Raw genomic sequence first — 19468 nt, 5'->3', positions numbered from 1 at the left:
TTTCTTTCTCTCTCCCCCCCCCCCCCCTTCCTCCACTCAGCTTCACTCCCCCTCCCTATGCTTCTTTCTTCCTTATTCTTTCTCCCCCACGTCTGTCTCCCTCCCTCTCTCCTAACTGCTTTTCTCTCCTTTCTTTCTCCTTCTCTTTTCTTTTGTCACTCATTTTTTTCCTTCTGAATTTCTCAGACAGTATACTTCAGGCTGTCTCAATAGTTAATTAGTTTTAATCTAGAAATAATAGAAGCAAACTACATGGTCGCTGGAAAGTTAAAATTTTAGCATTTCTCAGACATTATCTGTCTGACTGTTTTGCTACTGACAGACGCACCTCCACCCAGAGTCTCTCTGAGTGTTTGTGCGTGTTGTGAAAAGTGTGTACGTGCCTCCGTGTGTGCCTGCAGACATACACATATATAAACATGTTTGTGCGTGCGTAAATTCACATATATCTGCTCGCGCGCCCAGAAAGAAACTACTGATTAGATTTCATAATTGTTTGTGCGTTTGAGCACACGCTCATGTGAAGAAGGAAATGCAAGTATAAAGTGTGATCAAGAAAAGATAGAGCTTGTGTCTCTGTGTGCCTTAAAGAGAAATGTGTGTTGAAGGGTCATGCTGAATTGTATGTAGTGAGAAAGGGAGATACGATGTGTGTGTGTGTGTGTGTGTGTGTGTGTGTGTGTGTCTGTGTCTGTGTGTCTGTGTTTGTAAGAGAAAAGAGGAGAGAAAGAGAAGTGAGATGGGAAGGAGAGGGTGGGAGGAAGAGAAAGAAATGGGGTGATGCTGTGTGTGTGTGTGTTGGGGGGGATGGAGGGGTGAAGGGCTGGTGGAGGGGGGGGGGGGGGGGGGGGCAGGCACAGTCAGTTCTGATAACAGCAACAGTAGGAGGAGGATGAGCCGTGGGACCGCCCCACTCTCCCACAGATATAAATAGGAGGTGGATTTTTTTACTCCACTCATTTCTCCTGAAGGATGAGATCCCTGAAACACCTCAAACATCACTCCAGGAACAATGTGGTGAGTTTGTAACCTAAAGATGGAGAAAGATGTGTTGCTGCTAAGGGTTAGAGGGGTGGTGGTTACTTGTTTTGCAGTTTGTTAGTGAGGTAATTTACACTCTTGTCTGTATGTGAGTGTGAGAGGAAGCGAGATTACTTTTCACATTCATATGAGTACCGCAGTGGGAACATCTTTTTAAAACATAAGAGTTGTGTTTCTATCTCTGCCGCACGTTTCCTGCTACTGCTCTAATTGTTTGTCCTTAGGTGTCTTTCAGATGCAACTTTAAATGTGAAAGTACGGACTCCTGCAATTATTACCCTTCCTTCTTTTTCTCCTTGTCATTTGTCTTTTTCTCTTTCATTTTGTCAGCCTTTCATTTTGCTGTGCTTTTTCTTCTCTCTCCGGCTCCCCCTCCTTCCCTCCCTCCTTCCCCTCTTTCTCTCTCTCACTCACTCACTCACTCTGTCTTTCTGTCTCTCTCCTGCCCCCCCCCCCCCCCCCCCCGCCCCCCCCGCACACCCCCTCCCCGTCCTTTTCCTTTCTCTCTTCCCTCCTCTCACATGCTCACTCAATCTCTCGTTCCCCTTCCCTCCCCTCCCTCTCCTCCCCTCTTTCTTTATCTTTCAGCCCCTCCATCTCATTTCTGTCTCCGTCTCCCTCCCTCCCTCCACTCCTCCCCCGCCCACAGCTCTTTCTCCTTCTCTCCATACCTCCCTCCCTCTTTTCTCTCACTAGCACACACACACACACACACACACACACACTTTCAAATACACACCCAGTCTCTTTCCTTTTCTTTCTCACAAACACACAGTCTGTCTCTGTCTGACTACTTTAAAAGCAGTAATTATAAATGACGTGGTTATCAGGGCATCCAGGTCTACTCCCCTCTCACAACACACACACATACACTTACACACACATGCACACCTTTATTCCTGCGCTATCTCCTCTTCCTTTTTCCCTTTTCTCCATTCACTCTTTTCTTTTCTCTCAGTATTGTGTCAGAAAAGGAAACAGAGCTTTCTGGTGTGTATGGCACAGAGTGAAGACTGGTGTGTCATCTGAAAGGTTCAGAGCTTCTCTATACATTTTCCTACAAGTAAGATCCATGCTGAGAAATAACCTGAAACCAGTGACCTCGCTTCTCCTTTACCACGAGAGCCGGTTTGTTCGTAGCCATAATTTCTTCCCTATAGTTCCACTTTTACAGGTGGCAGGGTAAACATGTGCATGTGAGTCTGAAACACTTCAGAACCATACAATTATGTTAGCAAGTCTTATGCATCGGTCTGGAATACAGAATGAGCTCGAAGCTCAATCGAATGTCTGTTATGGATATGAGACTGCCTGCCGGCATATATCATCTTGTTAAGGAAGCCCAGTGTGTCAGGCATTATGAAGTCGGCTACAGAGACTGTAGAGCCGAGACGCTTTGCTCCTCATGAATGGGACAGACAGTTCCAATGATGAGCTGACTATGGTCAGCACAGGCTGCCCCGGGACCCCACAGGAAGTGCTGAGGACAGTCCACGGAAGTCAACTTCCTGGCTGGACCTGCATCCCTTGTTGTGTTCTTTATTATTCTAAAGCCTGTCAAGGAAGGAAGCGGGGTGCTAACACAGATCTGCCTTATCTCCTCAATCGAATGTTCTGTGGATTCAGAGCAAAGAAACAAGGCGTAGTCCGAATGCGGATTTCACAGAGTAACCCTGAAAAACATTATCTTAATAATCTCCTGGAGTCCTGGGAATGGAAGACTGGATTGCTTCTGGTGTCAGTCTGGAACACTGAATCATAGAAACTAAATTATATGATAATTTCAATATTGTGGAAACACAAAACCTTTTGTTTGTATTAATAGGAAGCTTACGTATACCCTGAAACTACAAAGGGGAAATGCAGCTATGCGAGGAAACATTGTGTAAGGCAGTGTTTGTAACAACGGAACAAGACAAAAAAACAAAGACGTATTATTTCTTGTAGTTCATTTTTTAAAAACTGTTTTATGTGTTTTTTTCCAGGAGGAGGAGAGTGGCCGCTTGGTGCGGACTTACCCCAAGATGACTGAGGGCCAAGTGGATGTGGGCACACAGACGGAGCCCGTGGTGGTTCTATCTCTGGCTCAGGCTGCTGTTCTTGGCCTCATCTCCCAGAATGAAATCTTTGGGGCCACCATTGCTCCTAATGGCTTTTACACAGGGGAGCCCAGAGAGTGTCCCCCTCCTCCACCTGAAGCAATGGAGTACGAGTATGCTGACCAGCTAATAGGGGCCAACGGGGACTACCTGGCTGAGCCTACTGGGGAGCCGGAGCCCCAGCCCCACTGCAGTGAGAGAAGACGGCCGGGGCCCCGTGGGAGGACCAAGAGGCCCAGGAGTGATGGAGAATTAGAGGGTCACCCACACAAAGTACCAAGTCCACAGGCTCAGGTTAAAGGTGAGCGGCATGAGTCTGATGCCCCTCCATCCTGCATTCACATGAACAGCAGGCGTAGTCCGGGCAAGTCAGAGGAACCGGTCACCCAGCAAGGCTCCTTGAAAGAGGAGCAGACCTGCAGAAACTGTCCTTCACTGGTGAGAGATACATCCAGGCCACAAAAAGACCGACAGCCAGAACAGGAACAAGAAGAAAACACTGGTAGAGAAAGAGAGGGGAAGGAAGAAGAGCTGGTGGTGGAGGAAGAAGAAGAAGAGGAGGAGGCACTAAACCTCAAGACCAGCGGAGAGACTGGCAGCCCTCTGGAGAACCGTTATTATGAGTCTAATGAGGTGGCGTACGAGTCTGCTGACATGGCCCTGCCAGGAGAGTATGAGGAGAACAGCCAAGCCATGCTGTGGTCAGACCCAGAGGGACTTGCCAGGCGAATGCAGATCGACCGGCTGGACATCAACGTACAGATCGACGAGTCTTACTGCGTCGATGTGGGAGAGGGTCTGAAACGCTGGAAGTGCCGCATGTGTGAGAAGTCGTACACATCCAAATATAACCTTGTCACTCATATTCTGGGCCATAATGGAATTAAGCCCCATGAATGTCTACACTGTGGAAAGCTCTTCAAGCAGCCAAGCCACCTCCAGACTCACCTGCTCACCCACCAGGGCACCAGACCTCACAAGTGCACTGTTTGTGAGAAGGCCTTCACACAGACCAGCCACCTGAAGAGGCACATGCTGCAGCATTCGGACGTCAAGCCCTACAGCTGTCGCTTTTGTGGCCGCGGCTTTGCCTACCCTAGCGAGCTGAGGACGCACGAGAACAAACACGAGAACGGTCAGTGCCATGTCTGCACCCAGTGCGGGCTCGAGTTCCCAACCTATGCGCACCTGAAGCGCCACCTGACCAGCCATCAGGGCCCGACCACATACCAGTGCACAGAGTGCCACAAGTCTTTTGCTTACCGCAGCCAGCTGCAGAACCACTTGATGAAGCACCAGAACGTGCGGCCCTTCGTTTGCCCCGAGTGCGGCATGGAGTTTGTCCAGATCCACCACCTCCGACAACACGCTCTCACTCACAAGGTACTGGCAGCGCACACCCTCGCACTTAAGGTACTGAAACCAAGCCTTTATTTACCGGTTTATGTGTTCAAAACAAAACCCAGAGAAGGCTGGCATTATGCAACCGCACAACATCACATTATTTAAAATAGGAAAATGTCATTATCAAGATATAAACATGTAAGGGAATTAGGGAAGAAAGTAAGTATTTTATCTTCACTCCTCTGTGTGAATCCACATAAGAAAAATGGGGGGTATTTTGCACACTTGCATCACAGCCTTTTTTCCAAAACCAGTTGCTTTGTAAACATAGCCTTCAAAGGCCTTGAGTTTTATTGTGTGGCTCAACCCCCCACTTGCATGTGTTTTGTGCTGTGTTTTGTTCGCAGAGCTATTTCCCTTTGTGTCTGATGAATCACTCTGGTCTTTCTTTCCATTTTATTTATTCTATAGGAAAAAGTCTTTTCTTTTCATGGCAATTCCTATTGTTAAATATTACAATAAAAGTTAAATACACGTTGAAACAAAAAAAGTTAATTCTTTCAATTGTTAGATTTTTTTCCACTCTATCTTTCAACACTTGGGGGGGCTAATGCAATCTACATGAGTTGGATCAAAAGCCAGAATGTAAATGCTCACACATGCACACACACAAGCTCCTTGTGTGTTTTCTCCCTCATGACTCATTATTTATTTCCCTCTAAACCATATATTTAGCCAAATTAATTAAAAGGCCCAAACAATTCTTTGTTTCCCCAGGGTATGAAAGAATTCAAGTGTGACGTCTGTGCCAGAGAGTTCACCCTGTCTGCCAACCTGAAGAGACACATGTTGATCCATGCCAGCGTGAGGCCCTTCCAGTGCCACGTCTGCTTCAAGACCTTTGTCCAGAAACAGACCCTCAAAACACACATGATTGTCCACCTGCCGGTGAAGCCTTTCAAATGCAAGGTGAGTGAAGCAAGTGGAGTTTTACTACAAGACAAACTGGGTCCCACTGGGATGGAACGGGGACGGGTACTAACCAACGTGCTCTTGTTCTCAGGTGTGCGGAAAGTCGTTCAACAGAATGTACAACCTCCTCGGCCACATGCATCTCCACGCCGGCAGCAAGCCCTTCAAGTGCCCTTACTGCACCAGCAAGTTCAACCTGAAGGGCAACCTCAGCCGACACATGAAGGTCAAACACGGCATCATGGACACCTCAATAGACGGACAAGGTGAATAGCATTATTACACTCCCTCCTTTGAAATCAATGATGTTGGTTCATGTGTGGCAAATGTCCTAGTGGGACAGTTCGGTGGGCTTCATGTCACATTACTGTCACTCAGTCTGTCCCTAATGCACTTTGACTCAGCATGTACTGTAATCTAGTGGCCAAGTGTGTTGATATTTCTCTGTCACTCCCTCCCTGTGTGTTTAGTAAATATAGCATTGCCTGGATTAGACATGCCTGTCTCTATCAGTAGAGACTGATACTGAGGCAGGGGAGGAGGGGCAATCTACTGGCTGTCCTCAAAGAGGCCATGTGTCTTTAGGAGATGCTGTGTATGTGTGTTATTGAGGACAGTGTGGGATCACATTTGTGACTTTGCTTCCTTCTTCAGAACCGCCCCCAGACACAGAAGGCCAGGAGGACTACGAAGAGGAGAGCTTTGAATTCAGCGAGCGAGAAAACCGGGCTAACAACAACAACACACCAGACATTGCTAAACTATCTCAAATGGAGTATTACAGCACCTATGGAAAGGGCGCAGGGCGCTTCAGCACAGCATGAATTATTAAAATGACACCAAATTAAATATAAGTGTGAACTAATGAAAACAGGATGGTTCTTTTGTCTTTTTGCTGTTAAAGGCATAGTGCTTGGGTTGTTCTTCAAGGGTGTGAAGAAACCCAGCAAACTGCACATTCATATGCACTGGAATCACGTGAGAGCTACAAAATTTGGAAATGTATACTTTTTACCTGATTACATATTTTTCATCTCTAAAACACAGCAAATCTACTGAATAAATATATTATTTTTGAGAAAAGGGGACTGTTTAAAACAGGAGAATTTAGGTTAAAAAATTTAATCTATAGAAATACCTATATGTTGTAAGTTGCTTAACTACAGGAAAATCATCTGAGCCTAATTTGAAAAGCACATTTTTAGCTACAAGCATAAAAGCATATGGTGAGGTTATACTGCACTTACTCATTCAGACAATCCCAGTCTCTCTCAGTCTGCTGGGGTAAACTAATGTGAAGGGTTACAGCTCAATTCACTTGCCAAAGCTTATCAAGTTGCAGGAGGTTAATGATTCACTTTGCTTTATACTGTGATAAATTAAATTTGAGGTCTGCAAAATGAGTTAAATTCCATTGGATTTGCAATCCATGTGTTATTGTATATTACTGTACAGAATGTATCAGTCCTCTTGTATGCTGACTGGTACTGTAATCAGTGTGCTGCACCGAGGACCACTGTGTCTATACTTTTTAGGTTTCTGCATTAACAAGCATCACCCTGTATTGATCTCTAGTCTATGAATGTAATTGTTTCTGTGGAATGTTTAAAGGCACTAATGAAACAAAAATCTAAATACCCTTTTGAATGGTAGGACCAAAGAATTTGATCAAATCTTGCAGCTACGGGCATTGTAGTCTCTTTCCTTGCTGTAGTGTAGAGCTGGGACATTGGATTTCTTGGGGTCCAATCGGAGACCTCATGAAATTGCATTCAGGTTCCCCTCCCACCCATCTGTAGATCTCTTCAAAAGATTACCACAGAGAACAGACTGTGGTACAGCTTCTCTTTCAACAAACCTCACCTTTTTCCGCCCATCCAGGCCTTCACAAGAAAAGACTGCAGCATTTTTCAAACGCAATGCAAACCCTGCATTCATATTGCAGTTGTTTTTTTATGGATGAATCTCAACAAGAATTGTCCCAAAAAACTCGGACAGAAATATTAAGTGCCCCAGTGTGTCTGCAAGAGCATGCCATCCATCATGCTGTACACTGGTCTCAAGTGATGAACGACAACCTCCCAACATGTGACAGGGCCGTGGACCTTGTGGAAAATGATTTGGGAAATGTTCAATATATTCAGTTTCCCAGTGTTTAGCTTCTCAAACTTGTAACCTGCAAACAAGGTATCCATTCGCAATGTTGATATAGCGTATTTAAAATAAAAATGCTCAATTTTGTGAGTTTTTCAGCTTCTGTGTTCATTGCATCACTGTTTTAGTGATGATACAAAAGGGGAAGATGTTCAGCTTAAATGGCTTTCTGTATTAGACATTAGTGTGGAGATAATGTGGATAGAAATGTATGTACAATGTTGTGTACCAGACAATACTGTAAAATAATAAAATTTATTTACCTTTAAAATGGTTGCTCTTTAATTTCAAACAAGAAAATACCAATTGTGGGTCAAACAAGAGATTTATTGGCAAATATGTTTGACAAAGGCTTCAGTCCTGCCCATGGTATCACACAGTAATTAATACAGTACTTCACATAACAAATATAAAACCTTGCAAATAATGGGACAGATAGTTAGGGAGGCATCATATTTAATAATCTAATAGAGCCTTACATAATCCTACACAGTACTTTTTTATTTACTTCAGATAAAATGCAAGTGGATGTATTGACCTTTTAAGTTAAAAATTAAGTACAAAAACAGACGAGTGACATGACCTTCTCCAGGCTAACTATACTGTTTCAAGTCCTTCATTTGCCGAGGGCTTTATCCAGATTTGTCTTGATGGCGTCGAGGAAGTCTGTGGTATTGACGTAGTGCTCGTTCAGCTTGACACTGAGAAGGCAAGACAAGACAGTGCCAATCAGAAAAATCAATACAATGCTTCAGGAAACCATAAAACATAATACTGTAGCAACAGAATCAATAACCTTTATCATTTTTATTATTATTTAGCATTCATTTATAATATTCGTTAAAAACAGCATTGTCATTATCAATATTATCCTATATTTATGTGCATCTCTAGTTTGGTGAGAACAATAACAACAATAAATTAATGACAAGATGTGTCAGCTGCAATGTCTCATGGATAAAAAAAAATGCTTAAAAAACAAAAACGCAAGATGTGTTCACGCTAGAAGGGGAACCAATGCAACTATTAGCTAATTTAGTACATTTACCCTTCGTGTGAATAAACAAGTTGGTAAACTAGACGGCACATGCCGTGTTATCTATATCTGGATGTAGGTGGACATTCGTGCAACCTGTGTGCAGTTCTCTCTTCATCGTTAATGTGCATTTGTTCATTAGGAAAAAAATGCACTTTAATATTGAACCACGGCCTAACTTTGCACCAAAGTTCAGTGAGATTGATGTTTACATTTTTAAGATATTCTGCCTACAAATAAAAAAACCCAAACAATAACAAAAACAAAACTCCTCAAACCTTACACCCTATGGACTACAGAACTCCTCCTGCCAGCTAAAAACAAGATGGGGGAATGTTTGGGATGAGGTTTCGAGTTCCCAACCTGTATTACATGCTGGCAGGTCAGAATCCAGGTAAATAACACCATGTCTGATGTCAGTGTTCAGATTGATGGTGATGGTTCAATCAAAGGGACTATTTTCATTCACAGTTCAAAGAAGGAAATCTGCTAGTGAAAGTATCAAACATTCATTTTTGTGCGCCATTATAAGCTTAATGTCCCAAAATATAAAAAGATGCTACATTGACTAAATTGATACATTCTTCAAGTTAGGGCCGCGACTAATGAGTTTTTGTTTGATCTATTCATCGGTAGAGTATTTCCTAAAACTGGTTGATAAAATATCACAATTTCCCAAAGCTCAAGGTGAATCTTTGAATTGCTTATTTTGTCTGACTAACCCAAAAGTACTCAAATTAAAATGATATAAAAACAGAAAAGCAGCAACTCCTCACAGCTGAGATGCTGGAACTATGGTATGTTTGGCATTTTGCTTAAAAGGCTGAGTTCTGTATTTTTCATCCTGGATCCTATTACACCATGTTTGTGTCTATGTGACTGAGACAACATTTTTTGAAATTGTTTCAGTATTGAGTGAGCACTAGTCAGCAGCAGCGAGACTTGGCGGCAACGTAATCCTTGTGGGCAGTTGCACACCGTCAAAGTACGTCCACTAAAGTTTTTGTTTTTGCCACGGACATGCTCTGATAGTTATGACAAGTGTCTAACAACATTGTGGAAAGGATCCGTACAGAGACAGACGTTTTGTTAAGAGTGTAAGACCCTTTTGGTTTAACCAGAAACAGTCGCTATATCGGTTTTGTCAAAACCAACCTTGACATAAACCGTAATTTTACCTATAGGAATAGGAGTTGCGGTGCAGTATTATCAGACACTTATAATAACAATCTCAGCCTTTCAGTGGGAAAAACATGTACTCAGTGGATGTACTTTGACCAGGGTTTCTGCAGGTTTCACCAGAATTTTTAAGACCTTTTTAAAGACCACTATGGATGAAATTTAAGACCTATATCACCACATCAAAAAAAGAAACATACAAAAGGAAATGCAGTCACAAAATTACTTGTAGAGTAAATTAATGCATTCAAATTAGGGTTGAGTGATGGCTACAAAATTGCCATTGGACGATGTCAACAATGAAACACCGGGATGGATGATGACATTGATAAGCTACGTAATTAACAAGCTGGCATGCGGTGGACCTGCTGCCCTGAAAAAGGATCACGGGTGGAAATATCCAGGAAAAAAAGACGAGTTCTGTCTCTTTTTGGCGACTTTATAAAACATAACCTACTGCTGATGGAGAAACTCAGTGGAGCAGACAGAGAGAGGCGGGGAAAGCCAGTGTGTCTGCGGGTTTGTGAGAGACCAGAGGTAAAGGAGTGTGTGTGAGTGAGTGCAGGGAGAAGTCGGGGCAGGTGCAAAGCAGGTACATTTACAAATAATAAAAATATTGTCCGTGGGGGTAACAACATGCTTTCACAGGGCGGTATAATGTAAAAAATTAAGACGGTATTTTTGTGTTGGGGGTTTGGTGGTCATCCCCAATGAAAATCTTTATGTTTTCCAATAAAGAAATATGTAATTCCACATAAATTTGGAACACTGTTATTACTACATCTGTGAATAATAAGTAGGAAAATCTAGAGCAGATTTTGAATAAACTACACCCCAAAAGCAAAAATTGCTTAAGAACTCTACTGGGGAGGAATTAGTATTAGATCTGGGAAAAGTCATTTAGTTAGTTTTGATGCCCTCCACAATGATTTTATATTCATGGCACAGCACCAAGCAGTTTTGAGCCTCACTACCTTATAATGGCAGGAAAACACTGTTATTACGACCTCAGAATTATTACAGATAGGACTGTTCATGTTTGCCTTTTGTGTCTTAATTTAATGCTTTATACATTTGTAGAAATTAACATAAAAAATAGGCAAAATGAGAACCTCCTACCTTCTGTATAATTAAAAGCATTTCATCCGAAAGAGACTTGCAGCAATAACACAACAGCTGCATGTTGGTCTTTGTAGTCATAATACAGCGGTAGCGTTATATGGAGGTTGGAAAATCAAGACATGTTTAAAATTACCAAAGACGTCAGCAAATTTAACACTTTAAGGCCTTAAATTTTTATTTTGAAATTTAAGACTTTTTAAGACCCTGCGGAAACCCTGTTTGACAGGTCGCAGGGTCTTGCGTTACAGCCCTGTTTTGCTACTGCCGATAATTTTTTTTAGTCACGTAGACACAAAACATTGGAAAATAGCGTACAGGTTGCAAAATAGAAAACTTACCCTTAAAATTCCTTAAATGATTAATTGATAATGAAAATAGTTGCAGATTATATATCTGTTGTTTGACTAACTGATTAACTCAGTGTCTTCACACTACTTTGAATCTTATTTCCCCCTTCATGGATTACAAGAAACCTTTGACCTGATCATGACTTCCTGATCTTTTTCTACACCCCAAACACCCCCCCCATACATGCATGTCCTTCGCAACTGTTGCACATTATACTATATTTTAGGTATGATGTAGATAGGAAGAGCTTTCCAGGCAAAACTATTACTAGGAGCAGAAACTTTTCTAATGACGTGGATATCGTATATATGATCATCATCTTCATAATATTATTATGATACATACGTAATATGTTACATAGAGTTGTCATAGCTACATCAACAACTCCATTGTAAAATGTAAGCATTAACACGTATTTGAACTTACTTGGACAGGCCATGGATGCAGCCTGCGAGGTCCTTGGTCATCGTACCGCTCTCAACAGTCTCAACACACACCCTCTCCAGAGTCTGGGAGAACCTGCAGATGAACAAAGATGTTTAGAAAACGTGCGTTTCATCCCAGGGCCATTCTGTTTCATACAAATTTTAATGTCTCTTACTTAATAAGGTCAGGATTGCCATCAAGTTTGCCACGATGCTCCAGGCCTCTGGTCCAGGCGAAAATGCTGGCAATGGGGTTGGTGCTGGTCGGCCTTCCCTGAGAATAATGTAGCATTTTTAACTACAGTACTTTTAATTGATCATGAATGTAAAGAATCATTTACTTGCTAGTTTTGGGCATCAAAGCTTACTTCTCATTCTCACCACTGGATGTCAGTACAACCCCATAAATAACAATAACATATTTTCTGTTTCATTGCCCAGTTGAAATACTTTCCAATGCAGGGCCCAAAGATTGATATAGATGGTTACCAACCTTCTGGTGCTCACGAAAGTGCCTGGTCACAGTGCCATGGGCAGCCTCAGCCTCAATAGTCTTGCCGTCAGGGCACACGAGAACTGATGTCATCAATCCTAGAGAGCCAAAACCTAGAACGAGAAACAAAATGCACAAACTTCTTTAATGCAACCCACATCTTAATTTCCCAAGAAGCAGTAGTTGTGTTGCGGTCCAAATATCTCACCCTGCGCGAGGATGTCAGACTGAACATCACCGTCGTAGTTCTTGCAAGCCCACACAAAGGCTCCAGAAGACTTCAGCACTTGGGCGACCATATCATCAATAAGCCTATGCTCATACCAGATCTTCAATTTGTCGAACTCTGGTTTATAGTGCCTACAGGAAGCACAAACATTATATAATAAAGGTACTTTTTGCTTTTTTAAGTGATAAAAAGTGCTTAGATAGATAGATAGATAATCTTTAAGTTTAGCTTTTTAACTGTATCCTACTTTACCAATGGCTAGTAGTTTAACAGAAACACGTGTCCATTTATGTATAAAAAGACTGAACACCAAACACACACCAAGACAGAAGACACTCACTTTTGAAAGATATCCTCGAAGATGTCTTTAAACCTGCCATCATAGGCTTTAAGAATGGTGTTCTTTGTGCTCATGTACAGTGGCCACTTCTTGCCAATGGCATACTGGAAGCAGCTGTGTGCAAAGCCTGTAATAGACTGTTGGGGGTGGGGGGGGGACAAACGGTTCACAAATGCTGTAGCATTTTTTTTTAATCTGTGGTACAGAGGTTAACAACTTTCCCCTTCACAAGCTGAAAGTCATCTGCTCTGACCTCTGATGTTGTCAAATCAAACAGACCGTGATGATGAAGGCAAACAAAACAGTAGCAAAGCATGCTGAAAAGAAGTCTACTGCAAAGCCTGCTGTGTCAATACAATAAACCACAGCACTATCAGGTGTTCTTCAAACATGAAAAAGGCATACAATTCAAAGTTTAGGTGTCGTAATCTCGCTGTATCAAGAGGGATAACGGCACAGACCATACACCTAAATGGGTGGAGACTACTTGCAAGAATTAAGCAAGTTTGTATTATTTTGTATTCCTCTCAGTGATAAATGAACATTTTTAAAGCAACAAATACAAAAAAAAAGGTCATACAGACTTTCTGAAGCTTACACCTACAACATTTCATCAGACATTTCTATCTGATAAGAGCGTTACTCAGGTATGCAGGACCTTTTGCTATCTTTAACCAGAGACTTTAGGACACAATCTTCCATCAAAGCATTTTGGCACAGAGGGAAATCTTGTGTGTGAGAAAGACGTGAAGCTCAGTTATTTCTTATTGTCAAATCCCTCTGTGCCATAGACCTTCTTTGTTGTCCAAAGATTATTTAAAACACATTAACGAAGCACAAATTTACACTGTTATCCATTAATTTGTTCCTTCAGTATGATAAACATGGGAAATGTAGTTTATTTTGAGTCCTGCTGCCAAATCTGCAGAGGAAACTAGCCCCCACCAAATATACCATTTACTCCTGTTTGAGTAATATTTGCTAAAAACTAGAGTTCCCAGCTATTTTAGGAAATTATTTAACTTTTTCACTAATGTAAAGTATATTTTAATTTAATCCTGACTCATTTTTCCTGATTTATGTCTTCAGTGGGAACAAATGAATCTGGAGCGCCACAGACGCGGGGTAGCCATAAAGAATTGAGAGACTAACCCATTTATTGGTGGGGTTTTTGGGGGGGGGATTTGTTGACAGCAATACTGCTAGACTTTCCCTTTAAACAGAAATACACACTGACCTCATCAGTGTTGTACATGCCCATTCCACATCCACCAGCAGGAAAGTCATAGACCTCCCATTCCTTGTTTGCGCTACCATCAGCAGGTGAGAAGATAATCTTGAATTTGCCAGGCTGGTCCACAACAAAGTCTGTTGCTCTGTACTGTACGAGACACAAAGAAGGTTTTTAAGAAATCTGATAAATCTATCAGTCTTGAAATTGCCTGTCTTGTTTAGGCTCAAAATGTAAAAGAAAATATTACTGCAAACGGCCACATTTTCTTCAGCTTTTCAGGAGGACACTCACCTGATCACCAAAGGCGTGTCTGCCGATAGTGATGGGCTGCGTCCAGCCTGGAACAAGCCTGGGAATGTTCTTGCAGATGATTGGCTCACGGAAGACTGTGCCGCCCAGGATGTTCCTGATGGTTCCGTTGGGGCTCTTCCACATCTTCTTCAGGTTAAACTCTAAAGAAAACAAAAAAAAAACAATAAACAAAACAAGTGAGAAACATGCTACAGAGTACCACACAACAAAATCATGGGTTCACCTTCATATACTGTGCTAGTAAAGTGTTTTTGAACACCCTACATGACAACATTGTTGATTTAAAATTAAGCATTCTCATTGTACATGCTGCAGATGCAAGTTTGCACGCAGGGGAAGAGCATTTGCCTAAAACATCTGTGCATCAATAAATAATTTAAGTGTGCACCAAGCAGGAACCTCCAGGTCTAAATGCAGGAAGTGCCTGAAACTTGCATTCTTTCTAATGGTCAATAGGGGGCAACTCCACTGGTTGCAAAAAGTCCAAATGTATATTAGTCTATGACAAAATGACCCTACTTCTGACTTGATTTATTACCTCAGTGAACATATTACTAATGAGTTTAAGTCTTCCTCAATACAGCTCGATATTCATTTCATAAATTATGGTTCCCCTACATTGTATTCATGTATTGACCTGGAGCGAATATAAGAGTGAATATAAAATAAAAATGTATTTATATAGCAATTATATAGCACTGATTAGCAAAATCTGTGATTTCAAAGCGCTTTACAAAGGGCAGGAAAAATCATTCTGGCAGGGAAGCAATGGCTGCAAGTCTAAACTGCTCTGTAATTAGATATGCATGTTTCATAGGCTTTCAGAGCCTTAGGTCCCTTTCAGACAGGAAGCGATTTGCGCTGTGCTGGATGCGTGGTTCAGCGCAAAAGTTCAACCATTTAAAACTTTAAACGCGGTGTGCACGTGAGTTCACCAAGCGGTGAGCTGCGCAACGCTTGCGCTTTGCTGGACGCAGTAACAAACCGCCCTGGTGCAGCGCAGCCATTGAAAATAATGAGTTTCATGGCGCAGCAGTGCGGTAGTCGCGATCTGTCGGAAAGGCCTATTACTACATACCTTCCACTCTGGCTTCGTCAGGTGTGATGGTGGCACATTTAACCGCCACATTGTACTTCTTAGTGGCCAGGGCAGAGTCGATGGTGACCTGGTCATCAGTCTGGTCACGGTACGGCAGACCCAGGTCATAATACTTCAGCTCAACATCAACATTGGTCAGGATGAGCTAAAGGACCATAAAAAAAATAAATAAATAAAAAATAACACACACCAGACATGAATTACCATCTACTAATTACAGTGGTCTAACTACACTGTCCTGCTGTCTAGAAAGCTATATTCAGCCCGGTTTCCTGAGATACCAAATAAAACATCCTTTAAAATGCAGTGGTCAGAAACCATTCAGGGATTTTATCTCATGATTCTCCACGTTTTCTTCCTGAGCAAACGCACCAGCTGCTCTCTCTGGAGGCAATCAGCCAGTGACTGAATGAAACATCACACAGGCCCCTCCCCCAAAATCGTACACACATAATCTTTCACATAACCCTCCCCCCACATGCACGTGTCAGTCTGTGATGTAAAAATAGCCGATTCAGACAGCATGGGCATGTCCTCCTCTGAGACTCACACCATTTTTTTGTGTGTTTACCCCTCCACCCCTAGATGCCACTTCATCACCTTCTCTTTGATGAACTCCCAGATGATCCTGGTCATCTCATCTCCGTCCATCTCCACCACCGGCTGGGACACTTTGATGCGTTTGTCAGCATCTGTCAATCAAACATACAGAAGGGGTTTCTGTAAAACCAGCTTTTCATTCCCTGCAAAATGATTATTTAAAAAAAAAGGGCCAAAGACTGCTGAGCAACAATCATAAACACAGGAAACTGCATTAACTGGGGTGGGGGAAAAAAGAAAAAAAGAGAGATCCTGTTTAAGGGTTGTCTGCAGAGGACACTGTTTTCCGTTTCCTTCACATTTACCAGGTTACATCTGTGCCTCAGGCAGCAACTAATAATAATAATAATAATTCCCATTATCGATCAATAGAAGCTGTAACCAGATAATTTTTTTTCCTTACATTTTTGTTCAGACATTGATTAATAGTTGTAGATTAATTTGCTGTTGATTAACCGTACAGTTCCAGTGACTTCTTGCCATTAAATTAAAATTTGCTGGCTACAGCTTCTCAAAAGTGAGGATTAAAGTTTCTCTTTGGGTTTTTTGAATGCTACGTTTCTAGACACTTTACTGCTCCAGACAGCTGATCAGTGGAATAGCCTAAAATAAGGCGGCAGGAAAGTATTGCGTTGCTGAGCGTGTGTGTGACACAAACAAATCGTGACTCACTTGCAAAAACACTGCTCCATAGTGCCCCTCGTTGCCAGAAACTACACGGGGTACCTTTAAGATGCAGTTTCAAGCCTAATTATAACTCACATTCATCCCATTTTTAAAAACCACACGTAACTTTAATAACTCAAAGTGTGCATTATTTCCACACCAACAATGCCTATTTAGAGTAGTCTCAACTTATTTGTGTTCAAGTTGGATCAACGTAGATTATTATCTCTAATCATTCCTGCTCTCATTTTGCTTAGTGTGTGACCCTTTCAGTAAGTAGAAAAGTACGAGGGGGAGGTGCAGAGGATCAAGTGTCAGATTACTCGGCCAAGTTAATTCTCCCTCACTGCTACTACAAAGCCTTCCCAGAATAATGCAAGTAAGCATAAGGTGTCTGGTGGAATAGATACACAATAAACTTTACATTATATATATAAAAATATTTAAATAATCCACGTGGCTTTGTGAAGACATTGACCGAGTTGGGATTATGAAACCTTGGTAACACCTGTCAAAACACCCTCTGTCCTGCCGACTACAGATATATGGTGACCCTGACGCACTGAAAATAACCTCATATCAAAGACAGTTGTGACCTTTACGTTATGCAATAGCATAAAGCAGACAGAAAGATGTGAAGCGCACTGAAAAACAAACATCTGTGTTTCTGAATATTGTGTGCAAGTAATCTCTCGCTATTGTTTGGGCTTTGGCATTAGAGTGGCATTATATAATTCTTACCCTACTGAGTTTAATCTCAAGGATGGATCCATACCGACATCAAACTTTAAAAAAGATGTAAGTTTTGCCATTTTTAGTTGCTTTGCTGTTTATTTTGCAGGTTAGCTTGTTAAACTTGGCCGTAGCTTGTTGCAGGACTAATGTACTCAACAGGGCGGGACGGGATGTTGAACTAATGTTGTAATACTGAGGGAGCAGTTGAGAGAAAATGTGTGAATGGTAAGTCTCATTTGAAGCCAACTGAATAACCAGAGCAGCAGTTTGGATGTAGAAAACAGTTTTTTCATGTTTCTTTTTGTGGAACTTCATACTGCAACACTAGCTCAGCTGGCTTTGATGTTACCAGAAAGCCCGTGCTGCTCTCGCCGGTGTTATGTCCCGACTGGTTTTCAAACTGACCGATTCCCGTAAAGGTGTGTTCAGTATATTACATTTATTTTGTCTTTAGGTGGCTGTGATGTAGCGCCCACTTATACAAAATGCAGTAAATATGAGATATGACTTGAAATACGCCAGTAATATTTGCAAATGTGGGACGACCACCAAGTGCTGTTGTATGTGTGTGTGTGCTGTTGTATATAAATGTACTTGACAGATATGCATTATGGTACATTGACTACTATACTTTTCAGTTGTGTCCATGTTGAGTGGAGTATCCCTTATATTTCTGAAATACTTTGATAGAATACAGTCACTGTAAAATAAAATTTAATAAAAAAAATGTATTTAAATACCATGACATAGTGTTGGGCAATAAAACAATGATAATTGCCTTTTTTTTTTTCTCAATAACAAAATAACAAATGTTCAATAAATGTTTGATTTAATTCATTTGAATCACAAACAAATTAGCACGTAATGTTTCTATTAAGATATTTATTTTGTTAAGAAAAAGGGACTGAAAAAATATTTAACCTAATTTTACTCATGCACAAGGATTATAATTGTTTTAAATTCTCAGATTTGTTAAGTGATCCACTGTTGGGTGTTTCTCATGTTCTGACTATGATAAATAATGTTAGCTGCGCACATACAGCATGTGGTGCGGTCCACACATGACTTACGTGAATGACTAATCATTCATGCAGCACACCTGGACGCACCACCGCTCACTGAACAGATCTCTGCCTCATTGCCACAAATAACTGTCTCCACCTGCTGGCATGTAAAGCCGTCTGCTCCCAGCGTTGTTCCACAGACTTCTATTCCTGTCATCATCACGCATAAACCAGTAAACCGAAATGTGCACATCCCACACAGAAATAATAGTAATCTCTTAAGGATTAGGACAACTGCACCAACTCCAGCACCCAGAACAAACTCATTTAAAATGGCTCTCTTCAATGTGAGATCCCTTTCAAGTAAGACTTTTATCCTAAATGATTTTATCTTGTCTGCAAATCTAGATTTTATGTTTTTAACTGAATCCTGGTTGCAAATTAATGACTATAGCCAGCTAGCTGAACTGTGTCCGCCTCAATATGATTGTTTTAGTCAACCGAGGGTCAGTGGTCATGGTGGTGGGCTAGTGAGCGTGTATAGGAAAAATTTAAAATGTCATCAAGTACGCTGTGATGAATTTAACTCCTTTGAAGTTCTCACTTAAAGTTGGAGGGCTGCAACCTATCATATTTGTTATAATTTATCGCCCCCCAAAACCGCCTGGAGGATTTTTATCAGAACTTACTGAATTTTTATCTACTCTGGTTTTAAATTATGACAATTGTTCTTTGTGGCGATTTTAATATTCGTGTTGATAACCCCAACAATGTTAATGCAACTAACTTTTTAAATATGGCCACTTCTTTTAACTTCAAACAACATGTCAAAGGGCAAACACATAACCGTGGTCATACACTGGACTTGGTTTTTACCCTGGGTGTCAGCATTTCCTCTGTGGAATTGGTGGAAATGACCATATCTGACCACAGATGTATTGTTTTTAGCTGCGATTCGCCTGTTACTCATGCCGCCTCACCAAGCTCCGTGTGTTCTCGCATCTTTAATGAACAAAGTGTTTCAAAGTTTTGCGCA

The 19468-nt window shown here is 41.5% G+C and overlaps 3 protein-coding genes across 5 annotated transcripts in view; 1 reads left to right on the top strand and 2 right to left on the bottom strand.

The window, feature by feature from the left end:
* fads2 (fatty acid desaturase 2) overlaps nt 1-19468 on the bottom strand; it is a 39309-nt gene that overhangs the window by 5780 nt on the left and 14061 nt on the right. The gene's annotated exons all lie outside the window — the stretch shown is intronic.
* LOC123961722 (zinc finger protein 710-like) lies at nt 888-7697 on the top strand. Its single transcript, XM_046037342.1, has 5 exons — nt 888-1017; nt 3027-4523; nt 5262-5453; nt 5548-5722; nt 6111-7697. Exons 1-5 carry the CDS (start codon nt 973-975, stop codon nt 6278-6280), a joined length of 2079 nt encoding a protein of 692 aa, XP_045893298.1. The 5' UTR covers nt 888-972; the 3' UTR covers nt 6281-7697.
* LOC123961726 (isocitrate dehydrogenase [NADP], mitochondrial) lies at nt 7917-16140 on the bottom strand. The gene is made up of 10 exons (XM_046037353.1): nt 16028-16140; nt 15407-15572; nt 14308-14468; nt 14020-14163; nt 12783-12919; nt 12422-12573; nt 12214-12326; nt 11897-11994; nt 11722-11814; nt 7917-8311 (listed from the first exon to the last, which is right to left on the bottom strand). The coding sequence occupies exons 1-10, from the start codon at nt 16076-16078 to the stop codon at nt 8227-8229; spliced, it is 1200 nt and encodes a 399-aa protein (XP_045893309.1). The 5' UTR covers nt 16079-16140; the 3' UTR covers nt 7917-8226.

The sequence above is a fragment of the Micropterus dolomieu genome, linkage group LG22 (assembly GCF_021292245.1).
Source record: "Micropterus dolomieu isolate WLL.071019.BEF.003 ecotype Adirondacks linkage group LG22, ASM2129224v1, whole genome shotgun sequence".
Classification (NCBI taxonomy): domain Eukaryota; kingdom Metazoa; phylum Chordata; class Actinopteri; order Centrarchiformes; family Centrarchidae; genus Micropterus; species Micropterus dolomieu.
Note: the sequence above shows the minus strand (reverse complement) of the source record. Positions and strands in the feature narration are given on the sequence as shown.